The sequence below is a fragment of the Octodon degus genome, unplaced genomic scaffold (assembly GCF_000260255.1).
Source record: "Octodon degus isolate 3935 unplaced genomic scaffold, OctDeg1.0 scaffold00079, whole genome shotgun sequence".
Lineage (NCBI taxonomy): Eukaryota > Metazoa > Chordata > Mammalia > Rodentia > Octodontidae > Octodon > Octodon degus.
The window spans coordinates 5,547,762-5,559,286 of NW_004524655.1; the positions used below are offsets into that span (position 1 = coordinate 5,547,762).

Consider the following 11,525-nt stretch of genomic DNA (forward strand, 5'->3'; position numbering starts at 1 on the left):
TTTAGACCATTGCTTTATTTCACTATTGTTCAACAACAAAGTTCATTCCTCTCAAGATGGATCTTGAACTGTTCCTTGTGTTCTCGTCCTCATTCTGAATAAAAAAGGTAATGAAGAAAAAGCCTGTACTTTTGGAGACCTAGAATCTTATTTATGCTAATAAGCTTTTGACTGCAATTTCCTGTTACTATATCTCCTGCTGGCATCTTGGTGGTCACAGGGAGCTCCCCACCCTCCAACGAAGATGGCTGTCCACAGCTACCACCATTGAAACCAAAAGTAAGTGTTGAAAAATGCACCTTTTACAATAAAAAAGTAGAAACCAATTCAATTTCCTTTTGTTTTGTTTTGTTTTTTTACGAATATAAAGTTTCTTGTAAATATGTACAGTCTTTAGAGCTAGTTCTATATAGCAGGAAGCATTTCACAAATGAGACACACAATATACATTTTCTGGGCTCAAGATGCCCATTTCTCATGGAGATCCTAAATGAAATGCCAAGACTGAAAGACCAATTATCAGTGACCTTTCCAAATACTTGTGGACCAAGAGACAAAAACTTCAGCAAACATTCAGTCGGATCTGCCCTGGGGGAGGGGAGGGAGGGAATATGACCCCAAAGACTCCAAGCAACACATAAAACACGATAGCAGGACACTTGCCAAAGGTGCTATGACATGGAGGTTCATGGGCATTTCAAACAAGAAAGCACTTAGGTAAAGAGACGAGCAGGAAGGAGCCAGTATTTGGGCCAGGTTGCAATCTGGAAAGTGACCTGAACTGTGGACATATGGGTTGGAGACACAGTCACGTTCACCTGCTGCGATGGAAATAGGTCTACCTTTTAGCCTACCTAGCATGTGCCTTGGTTGGTGAGGCATGCTTAAGAGTCACAGAGAGAATCCAAAGCAAGAGAGGCCTTGTGGGAGATTAAAGGCAGAAATAAGGCCGCTAGTTAGCTTGCCAACTGCAAAGCCTCTAGGTTGGTTCTAAACCAGTTGCCAGGAATCCCATACTCTGAAAGAGGGCTAGAGAAACGGGGTGAGCCGCACTGCACCTAAAGGGGACTTGCCAACCCTGTAGGGCTGGAAGAGTTGAGCTGCGGCTTCTCTCTCCAACATCCTGGTCTTAGGTCTAGCCCTAGGGAAAGGCTCGTTTGGGAAGTCACAGTTTTGTTGGGTAGAACCGCGCTACGTTGTTTGTGAACATGGATGCGGAACTCAGCAGGGAAGTGTGAAGGTCCAAGAGGAAACTGAGTGAGAGGTGGTGGTTTGCTGAAATCCTTCTCTGGTCGTAAGGCTTGAGCGTTTTGTTTGTTTGATCAGTGCTACAGGCTGCAGCTTGTTGTGGCCAGTTAGTTGGCAAGTCATCAGAGGGTCTCAATTTGGCAGGAGCTATGGGATGGTATCAGTATGTTGGCAGAGCAACCCAGGGGATTAGCCAGGTCAGGGGATAGCACATGCAGTGAACCGCCATGCAGAGCTCCTGGACGGGGCTCCTCCCCGTCCCAGAGTGGGGAGTAACACACTGTTGGGGACAGGAGGTAGGTGCCCTGTCCCCTCCCCAACCCAAAGGCCCATTAATGCTGGGCTCGGAGCAAGTCTATTGCATGCTTTCCTGGCCAAAGCCACATGGACAGCGGGGACAGCAGGCTGGGTGGATGACACTGAGGAGCAGGGAAAGAAAGCTCAGTGAGGTCCCTTGGCTCCAGGTCACTGCCTCCGAGCTGAGGCCTGATGACCTCCATACATTCTCAGCTGGTGGGAGGGGAAGTGTTCAAGGCCATAAAAGGCAATGAAAACAGTAAACATTTGGCTATGATGTCACCCTGGGTAAAACAGGGCCATCTATGAGAATAGACTGGAATGAAGATAAAGCTACATGAATGCAGGAGGTTAGCCAATTGATGGGGACTCTTCTACACTACATTTCAGTGGCAAAGACCTGAGGATGTGATCTAAGCTAAAAATGACTACAACAGGAAATACATTGCTATTCAAATCTATTAAGTCTCTTGTCTTAAAAAAAAAAAAAAAAAAAAAGGAAAAGGAAAAAGAAAAAAAAAATAGGAAAAGAAAAGAAAAACCAACCAACCCTAGGTGTTGAAGTAGCTAATTAGGATTCTAACCACAGAGTTAGTGTCTGGTTGGTTCCTTGGATGAACTGGTACAGGCTAGAGCTAGGTACAAAAGTTTATGAATGCTTTGAAAGAGTAACAAAGTGCAAAGAGGATGACTGCAGGAAGGTGCCCGAAGGAGGCACTGAGTGCTGATGGCTCCAAAGAGCCTCAGCCACCTGCACCTCCTGGAGACAGAGGTGTCCGTGCCGAGGTGGGTCTGGGCCTAGCTGTGCCATGGGGCAGCTGAGTAGGCAGGTGCTCGGGTCCCCTGCAGCAGAGTTCCATAGTGTGTTTGGTGTTTTCCTGCAGAGTCAGATGAGGAGTTGGTTTTTCTGGCTGAGATTTATACTGAAGACTGGTCCCAGACCTAGGAGCAAATAAAAGAGGATTTTAACCTCCAAAGCCAAACACTGCTGGGCTCACTTTACACAATCTAGGTAAGGATTAGCAGCACCCAGTCTGTCCATTCAGCAGCTAATGGACAGTCCAGGGCAGCACTATGAGCAATCTTGCCTGCGATCAATCAGAGCAAATCACTGCAAATTCCCCAAACTGTGTGTGTGTGTGCGTGCGCACGCGCGCGCGCGCGCACACACACACACACACACACACACACGTGCACACAGTTTTACTGGTAAATCTGGAGGAAAAGGAAAAATATATCTAGATGATTTTCCTCCCTTCTTTTGCAGCAAAGGGCCAAGTCTAAACTTCGAGTGGCATTAGGAAGAAAACGCCATCTAGAACAGCTAGCGGGGGCAGAAAGATGGCTGTGCAGCCCACGTGGGCTCCAGAGCCAGGCCCTCCTGGAGGCGTCACCCAGCACTGGGCCATGTCCTGCTCACGGCAGCCCACAGCAAACACATCAATCCATATCCTTAGTCACTAACCTAAAAACTAAAATCACACAGGTAATACATGAACATGATTTAAAATTTTCAAAAAGTGCTTCCAGAACCAGGTTTTCTTTTGTGTGTGTGTGTGTGTGTGTGTGTGTGTGTGTGTGTGTTTGTTTTGTTTTTTTTTTTTTTTTTGTATTTAAGACAGGGTCTACAGGGTTTCCCTATGTAGAACAGACTCATATTCTCCCGTTTTCAGCCTCCCAAGTGCTGGGATTATTGGCGCATACCACCACGCGCAGTCTCAATCACCAGTCTCATCTTGGCATGCTGCCACAGCATGCAGGGGATCGAACCCCAGCCACTGTACTCTGCCCAAGCAGGGGTTTTAGTCCTCTGAGCTATCAGGCTGGCCCCTAGAACCAAGTTCTTCTAGGAAGTAAACATGAGGATTTTTTGTGGAGCCTTTCAGAAAGAAATCCCACATATACATATGTGTGTTTATATGTGTGTCTGAAAAAAGTAAGGCACAGAACACGTATAGCATGATATCATTTCCTTAGAGGGAGAATACACACATACATTTGCTTGTATGTACAGAACATCTCTAGAAGTTGTAACTGGTCTCTAGGAAAGGAAAAAAGGTACCTCTGGGACCTACGATATACCTAGTACATATACACATCTTCCTTGTAATCATACACATTATCTGATGGCTTAGTAAGCCCCTTTCTTAAATATAGTTTCCTCCTAAACCTATATGCCCCTCAGAGCCTGAATTCCAACAGTGCAATCCCTTTTTATAGCCGTGGCCCTGACCCTGGGAGTCTCAGCTCCCCAGGTCACCCCTCCAGCCTCAGGATGCTGCCTCACCTTGTTCACCTGGGACAACGGGGTCCTTACAGCTCCCACAGGCAGCCGGCCCCTGCTACTGTCTTCAAACAGCCTCCCAGGTGACCGCTCCCTACGTGTGCTCAGCATCCGGCCCGGGGACTTCTCACGCTCCAGGGGGCGGCCAGGAGACTTGTCCCTGCGCAGCTCTGTTCGCCCCTCACGGTAGCGGTGGGGTGTGCTTGGCTCTCGGGGGTGGCTGGGGCCTTCGGGTGGTGCTGGGCTAGAGGCCACACGCTTGGTGATGTGCTCATTATACGTTGGTGGGCCTCGCTTGTTGGGGCTGCTGGGAACAAGACAGGGAGACAGAGAGCTGAGGAGCCGCAAGTCCAGTGGGGCACTGTCCTTCTCTGAAAAGGCCCCCTACCCCAACATCACCACTGTTGATTAGAAAAAGATCAGACCTGGACTTCAGACTTCCTGTTTGCTTTATTTTAGTGATGAAGAGAGGGAAGAGAATAAACATGACAACAACCAAAAACCCAAGCATCTAGGTCTGGAAATCAAGGTTAAAATGCACCTCTGGCCATTTAGCTTTGAAATGTGGAAGGCAAACAAAAAAGTTATGTCCAAACAGAAGAGCTACATTAAGCCCATCTGTAATGGGAGAGAAATTATAGAAGGTATCCACAGGGGCCCATCATAAAGCATGGGGGAGGGTGCTCCCTGCCTGGGGAAGGCCATTTAGGACACCAACTTAGTTTAATGGAAAGAAAGAAAACTCTTCACTCAAAGCCAAGTGTGCAGTCTTCCATCTACAGATCCATTAATGACCAATGATCTACCACATCCATTCTACAAAGAGTTGTTTCCTGCTTTGCTAAACAGACCAGGATAACGAGGCCTTCACACCCAGCCAAGGCAGCCTTCTGCGGTCTGATCTGCCCGGAGCAGTCAGCAGCAAAAGGATGATTCTATAAAGCAACTAAGAACTAACTGATTTTCCAGACATGCCTGGCAGCAAGCAGGGAAACAAACACATTATTTCTGCCCCTTGCTCATAGCTTCTGGAACCATTTTCAACCACAGAGTAAGTGGCTGCCTACAGAGAAGCCATAGAGTCCCAGAATCAAGGTGTCTGGTCATCTATCCTGTGAGGCAACAGAACAAAAACCCTTAGTTATAATTTGATCAGTTTCCTGACACATCCTGGAACCTACTCAAAGAAGATTGAGACATCTCTGAGGTGCAGATCCTGAAAGGTCTGTCTGAGGGAGGATCAAGCTAAAGGAGTCAGGAACACCCAGTTATTGATACTGTGATTTTGCAGCAAGTTCCTGGAATTAAAACTTGCTAACAAAACATTTCAAATTAACTTCAATACATCAACAAAAGAAAGTTGAACTGTGAGTGGCATTGTTAGAATAGTGACCGAATATTAGATGGATATCTATCTTCTCTTAGTATTTGCTGTCAGTCCTAGCCTCAGAAAGAACCTTTACAAAAAAACATGCTGCCCTCAGCAAACGGAACTAATGACCATAAAGAAATTTAGGACTGGACCTGCAATCTCCCCGGCACTGAAGACCCAGCTGTACACCCACACCTGTGCTGACCATCCTTGCAGCTTTGACCTCAAACTTCCCATACAGATTCTGTGGGACTACGACCCCAAGTCCAAACCCTATATATATGCAGCCTCCCCTCAGGTATTTGCTCATATCACTCCAATTTTGTCCTTCCTGTTTGTAGACAGAATTAAATTAAGTCTTTCCCATAGTCTCAAATCTGGGTGCTTCCTCAATGTGTCATTAGTTAACACTTGGTAATAGAGTTGGTTCCTCCACCAAAGCATGAGCCCCTTAAGAGTAAGGAATTTGTCTTCCCTATTACTGTATCCATAGCCCTAGACATCATACCTGACCTGGCAGGGGGGTTCACACAGCTATTCAAAGAGTAAACATGTGGAGCTGGTAAATCAGCCCAGAAAATTAAAATTCTAGGATAATTAAATACTCCTGTGGTTAAACAATCTCAAACCTTTTGCAGACCAAGGCCTCCAGCTTCCTGCACAAACGTGGCTGTGGCTCTAGCTCTGTGTCACAACAAAGCCAGTGCCACTTCTAACACTGCTGGTAGGATGACAAATGGGTGCTGGTAGGATTACAAATACTCATCTAGAACACCCATCAGTTTCTTGCCTACAGTGTTATGTTACAGATAGATTTTATAAATGCAAAATGATGTAAGTTCAGTCATTTTCCCTTGCAACAGACCTAAAGCAACCTAAGCTTCCACTGATGAAGGAATGCTTAAATAAACTGAGGAATACAGGTCCAGGCATATAGCTCAGTGGCACAGCGCCTGGCTGGCAAATTCAAGGTCCTGAGTTTGATTCCCAGTACAAAAAAAATAATAAAAATAAAAATAAAAATAAAAAGAGGTACAACAATGTGAAGGAATGCAATGCAGCCACTACATTTTTAAAAACTGAAGATATACTTCATATACTGACATGAAGCCATCTCCAAGACACACTACGGCACAGAAGAACATGCAGAATATGCTACCACTTCTATTAGAAGGACACAGAAGAGCATTTCCAGCGTGGCAAGAAGGCCTCTGGGAATCTATTGCTCTATAAAAACAACAGGAACACTGATAAGACCAGCCAAATTAACTTTTCAAAATTCTGGAAATAAATAGTTCTTCGAACTTTCTTCATCAAACCAAAAGACAGGAGAGGCACCTGGTTATTGGGCACTTCTGCTTTTCCAGCAAGTTCCTAGGTGGCTCAGAGGTACTCTTCTAGCCTTGGCAAGGTTTTTGGTTCAATTTCCAGTACAGCAAAAAATGACATAAATCACATTGACTAAGAATGCTGTAAAACACTGTTGCAATAACGTGAACACTGTTTATATAACAAAAACAACCGAATCTCGGAACAGCAAGCTCTGTGAGACTTTAACCTATCCTGTGCCCATGCCCCTCTCTCTAGATCTGTGGTAAAGGTGAAATCAAAGGACTTGTAACAACACACGGCAGCTGGGCAAACCACTGGAGGGAGTAGGATGAGGCTCTTCAGAAAATGGCAACATCCAACCTGTCCTGGAAAAGACTCATTCTTGAGCTTGTGTGGTAAGAAAAGCCCTGTGCTAGGCAAAGACGCACAGAAACAACTGTTAAAGGTGGCAAGTGCCTCAGGCAGTCAGACCAGATGGGGAAAGCAAGGTTTCTTTTAGGGGTGATAAAAATGTTCTAAAATTATATTGTGGTGACGGTTGCACAAATCTGTGAATTTACTACAAACCACTGAATTTACATTTTTAAAGGGAGGTTTTCAGCCATGCAAATTATCTGAATAAGAAATTTGCTGCGGCTTGGATAGCACTACATGTATCCCCCCACCCCCACCCCCACCCCAAGGGCTCAGGTACTAAAGGGTGGGATCCTAATCCAACTACAGAGTTCAGGGTAGAGCCTTTGGGAAGCCAGGAGGTTCAGACAGAGTTCAGAAGAGGCACGCATGTGCTCCTGTCTCTTGCCACATTCTGTCCTGAGACTGCCAGCAAGAAGGCCATCAATATCTATAAATCCCCAATCTCGGAGCAGAGTCATGAGCCTATTTTGCTTATAAGCCATCTAGCACCAGGCATTTCATTCTAACAACAGAACACAGACTGATACAGAGATCATTTTTTTTCAAAAAGGAACGGTACGGCACGTACATGAACATGCATTCACACATGCATATGCACCAAGGGTCTCTAAGTAAAAACAGGAAACTTTCAAAACATATTTCTTCCAGGGAGGGAACCTGGGTGGTGGTGATGGAGTGAGGGGAGTTGAGAGAAATGAGCCAGAAGAGAAGTTAGGCGTGGAGGTAATTGTTCATAGTCCCAGCTACTCAGGAGGCTGAGACAGGAGGACTGCTTGAGCCTGTGAATTAGGCCCAGCCTATGCAACATAGCAAGACCCCATTTCTTTTTTCTTTTCTTTTTTCTTTTTTTTGGTGGTCCGCTCAGTCTACCCAGGGGAGGGCTGGCACAGCATGTGGTGCCAGGGATCGAACCGCGGTCCCTGCATGTTTGCCTAAGCAGTTGCTTTAGACCCCTGAACTATCTTGCCCCACCTCCCGTTCTTAAAAAATAAAGAGCCAGAAGGCAGATTTTGTACTATACATTCCTTTGTATGCTTTGAACTCTGTACCATGTCACTGGATCACAAATTCAAAGCTAAGTAAAATTTTAAAAATAAAAGAATATCACTCTGTGACTAGGAGGTTTTGAATCTGGAGGAAAGCCTAGGTCACTGTCAGCATCTAAGAGGCGTGTACGTCCGTCTCTGGCAAGTCTTTTTCTCATGCCCGAGCACTCTTGCCCTCCCAGGAACTCTGCAGCTCATTTCTTCCGGGAATTCCTCCCTGGGTCCCAGATAAAAGCTGCAAGGCCCTCTTCTGAATATCCACAGTGCTTAAACTACCCCACCAGAGGGCACATACCTGATGGCACATGTCTCGCTCTCATCCAGCTGTGAGCTGCATCTGGCTTCCTCATCACTGTACCTCTCCCCACAAGTCTAACAACTAGCAGAGCAAAGTATCTGCTAACCTATGAAACATAATCTACGCTCTATTCCAATAATGCTGCTGAAAATACCTACCAAAGAAGTCAGGATAGGTCCCTTCCAATTTATAAGGGAGCCTTTTACCATTTTCCTTATGCTTCTAAAGACCTATGCCATTTCAAGGTCATAGATCTCAAAGAAATATTTGGTTTGTATTTGGAGTCAAAGTAAAGATTAAGAAATGTGCAACAGCTTATTTGCAAGATTTCCTTCTGCTCTGCACTGCAGTACTCTGCCCCCTGCTGGAAGGAAGAAGGAGAAAGGTTTGGTACCTGCGGGAGGTGGAGGGGACCCGGTGGTGCTCAGTGCCGGTCTCCTTCACAAGGTTTCCTTTGCAGCAAATGACCCTTAATTTATCCTGGTATGAGGAAGCCAGGTAAATTGCTCCCGAGGAAATTGCAGGGCCCAGGTAGCGCGGGTTTGGGATTTCCAAATAGGCTCGGGCAGGGGTCCTGTGGAGTTCCAGACAAGGGTTTATATTCACTGCAGGTTACCTCCATCATGAGGCAGGGTAGGAGGAAAACACACAATCCACCCAAAGACCCTCCAACAGCTGGAGACATCAAAGCACAGATGATGGACACTGCTTACCCCAGTGAGGAACGGGCCTGGATCTCAATGACTTCAAGTGAGTTGAAGTGGGTCACAAACAGATAGGGTTCTCTGTAGGCTGCATGGTCCCCATGGAGGAAGGTGTAGGGCAAAGAAGGGTTCAAAGAGGGAAAATCACAACCTGGCTGCAATACATTGTATGACCCAGCAATCCCCCAGGTACCTCTACTTGTCAGCTTAATTGTCTGTGATCCTGTTTATTCACGGCCATGTTGTTTGTTAAAGCAGACAATGGGAACTGACTCCAATGAATTTTATAAACTTACAGAATTCTGCACAGCTCTAAAAATTCATTATGAAGTTCTCTATGTACTGCTATGAAAAAATACTCAAAGTGTATTTCTCAGTGCAAATATAAAGTGAAGTTTAGAATAATGCATAACATATGCTACTTTACCAATTTAAAAGAAAAGGTGGAGGGGTGCTGGGAATGTTGTTCAGTGGTATAGCACTTGCCTGGCATGTGCTGCAAAAAATGTGGCGATAAGAATATATGTTTTAAGGGCTTGACAGATAGCTCACTGGACTAAAGCACTGCTTAGGCAGGTACAGTGACCGGGCTTTAATCCTGGGTGTGCTGTGCTGGCCCCATCCCTGGGGCACCCTGAGACTGGGCATGGTATTATATGCCTGTAATCCCAGTGCTTGGGAGTCTGAAAACAGGAGGATCACTCACTATGAGTCCGATCGGTGTAGTAAGACCCTGTAAACCCTGTACTAAAATACAATAAAATAAAATAAAATAAAGAATACATGTTTTGGGGGCCAGGGATATAGCTCAGTGGCATAAGTGCCTGCCTGGCAAGTACAAGGTCCTGAGTTTAAGCCCTGGTATGGGGGAGGGGGGGAGAAGAAGAATATACTTGCATAAAGAACTGGATAAATAAGAAAAAGCTTTTTTCCTTTCAGGAAATTATAATAGAAAAATGAAGGAGACAGGAAATATGGATAAGAATTTTCCTTCTATATGTATTCAAACATTATATACATAGTAGAGCACAGCTTTAATTCAAGCACTCTGGGAGGCTGAAACAGGAAGATCACAAATTTGAACCCAGTCTGGGCAATTTAGCGAGAGCCTTTTTCCAAATAAAAAAATTAAAAAACCTAGTAAACAACAAAAACTGAGTTCATAGATAAGTAGATACTTTCTGTTCTTCATATTCTATCTGTTGTCAGTGTCACGGAAACTGGAGAAAACACGGTGAGCTCTGTGTCCTGCCTTAAAGGGAAAGGTAGCACTCTTGTCCCTTGTACAAACTATTATTTTGCTATCAGGCTCTCAGTCATGGGCCGCAGACCTCAGTCCTCAGGCAGCCTCAGCCTCCTTCCCTTGAACCTGGCAAACCTTGGCCTGCTTCACCCACAGAATGTGGTAGAAGCAAAAAGGCCTGCTCGCAGCCACTTTTATACAGATGGGGAGAAACTGAGGCCCTCCACCCACCTGCCCCAGCTGAGCTCCGACCTGTGTCTGGCACTAACCGCCAGCTGCCCGAGGGTTTCGCAAGCTGTTTTGGATTTTCTAGCGGCCCCTGGGCCCCCACTGATGCCACCCAGAGCACAAGTGTCCAGCCGATCAGCAGAATCACAAGCAGTGGAGCCTACTGTTTCAAGTCACTGCATTGGGGAAACAGCCTACTATGTACCCACAGACAACTAAGATAGCCTTGAAGGTATTTGTGCATTTCAGAACATTCATACGCCTAACTGGGCACATATCTGGAGGCATCTGTCCTCTTCGTTCACCCAGAAGCATCACGTTCAGAAACTTATGATCAGGGCTGCTGTTGGACAGATTGGTGCAAGGATGTTCACTGGTGCTGTTTACACTTAACAAAAACAGGTCTGGCCTCATTGGTCTGCCTGGTTAGAACTAACTGGTTAAATTCATCTCATGTGTAGCTATGCCATGCCATGGGATACTACGTAACCTTCGGAGGTGAATGAAATACATCCATAGGGAATAGTCTCCTTTTTGTCACGGGAGCTTTACACGCATTTCACAAGGCTGAATTATGGCCTAAGTGATCTAGCTTATGCAAATCTTCCTTAAGCCTCAGAATCTTCTGCCGTAGACATTTACGTGGGTGACTATTGTGTATGGTGCTTGGCATCTAATGGGATCCACAAGCATGTGGCTTAAGCCAAGAAGAATCCCACCTGTCATCCCTTCCCAGGACACCCACACTGTGCCTCACGTACCGAAGGCCAAAGGCAAGCGACTCCACTTGAGATCATCGGTGCGGCTACGTCTTCCATAAGAATCCACGAATACCCCAAATTCTGCAAGGTGTCAAGAGCACAGGGGCATTAGCACCAGCCAGCAGTGGGGGACATCAGTGACACACACTGTGACTGGAAGAATGAAGAACAGACCCCAGAGGGGCATTCAGCCAGAGTCAGCTGGATTGCTAAAACCAGAGGACCTCTGCAGAACCAATTCTAGTTTGATTAAAAATAAAGAGTATAAAGAGTATTTTAGCTTTAAAAATTTAAA

At 45.7% G+C, this 11,525-nt stretch overlaps 1 protein-coding gene across 1 annotated transcript in view; it reads right to left on the bottom strand.

Moving 5' to 3' along the window:
- Window positions 1-11,525, bottom strand: part of Cit (citron rho-interacting serine/threonine kinase) — a 174,148-nt gene continuing 162,623 nt past the window's right edge. The window contains exons 44-48 of the mRNA XM_004636241.2: window positions 11,231-11,311; window positions 9,008-9,086; window positions 8,689-8,868; window positions 3,833-4,136; window positions 1-2,487 (exon numbers count right to left, since the gene is read on the bottom strand). Of these exons, the coding sequence (XP_004636298.1) occupies window positions 2,464-2,487; window positions 3,833-4,136; window positions 8,689-8,868; window positions 9,008-9,086; window positions 11,231-11,311 (668 nt within the window). The 3' untranslated portion in view covers window positions 1-2,463. The remainder of the gene's footprint in view (window positions 2,488-3,832; window positions 4,137-8,688; window positions 8,869-9,007; window positions 9,087-11,230; window positions 11,312-11,525) is intronic.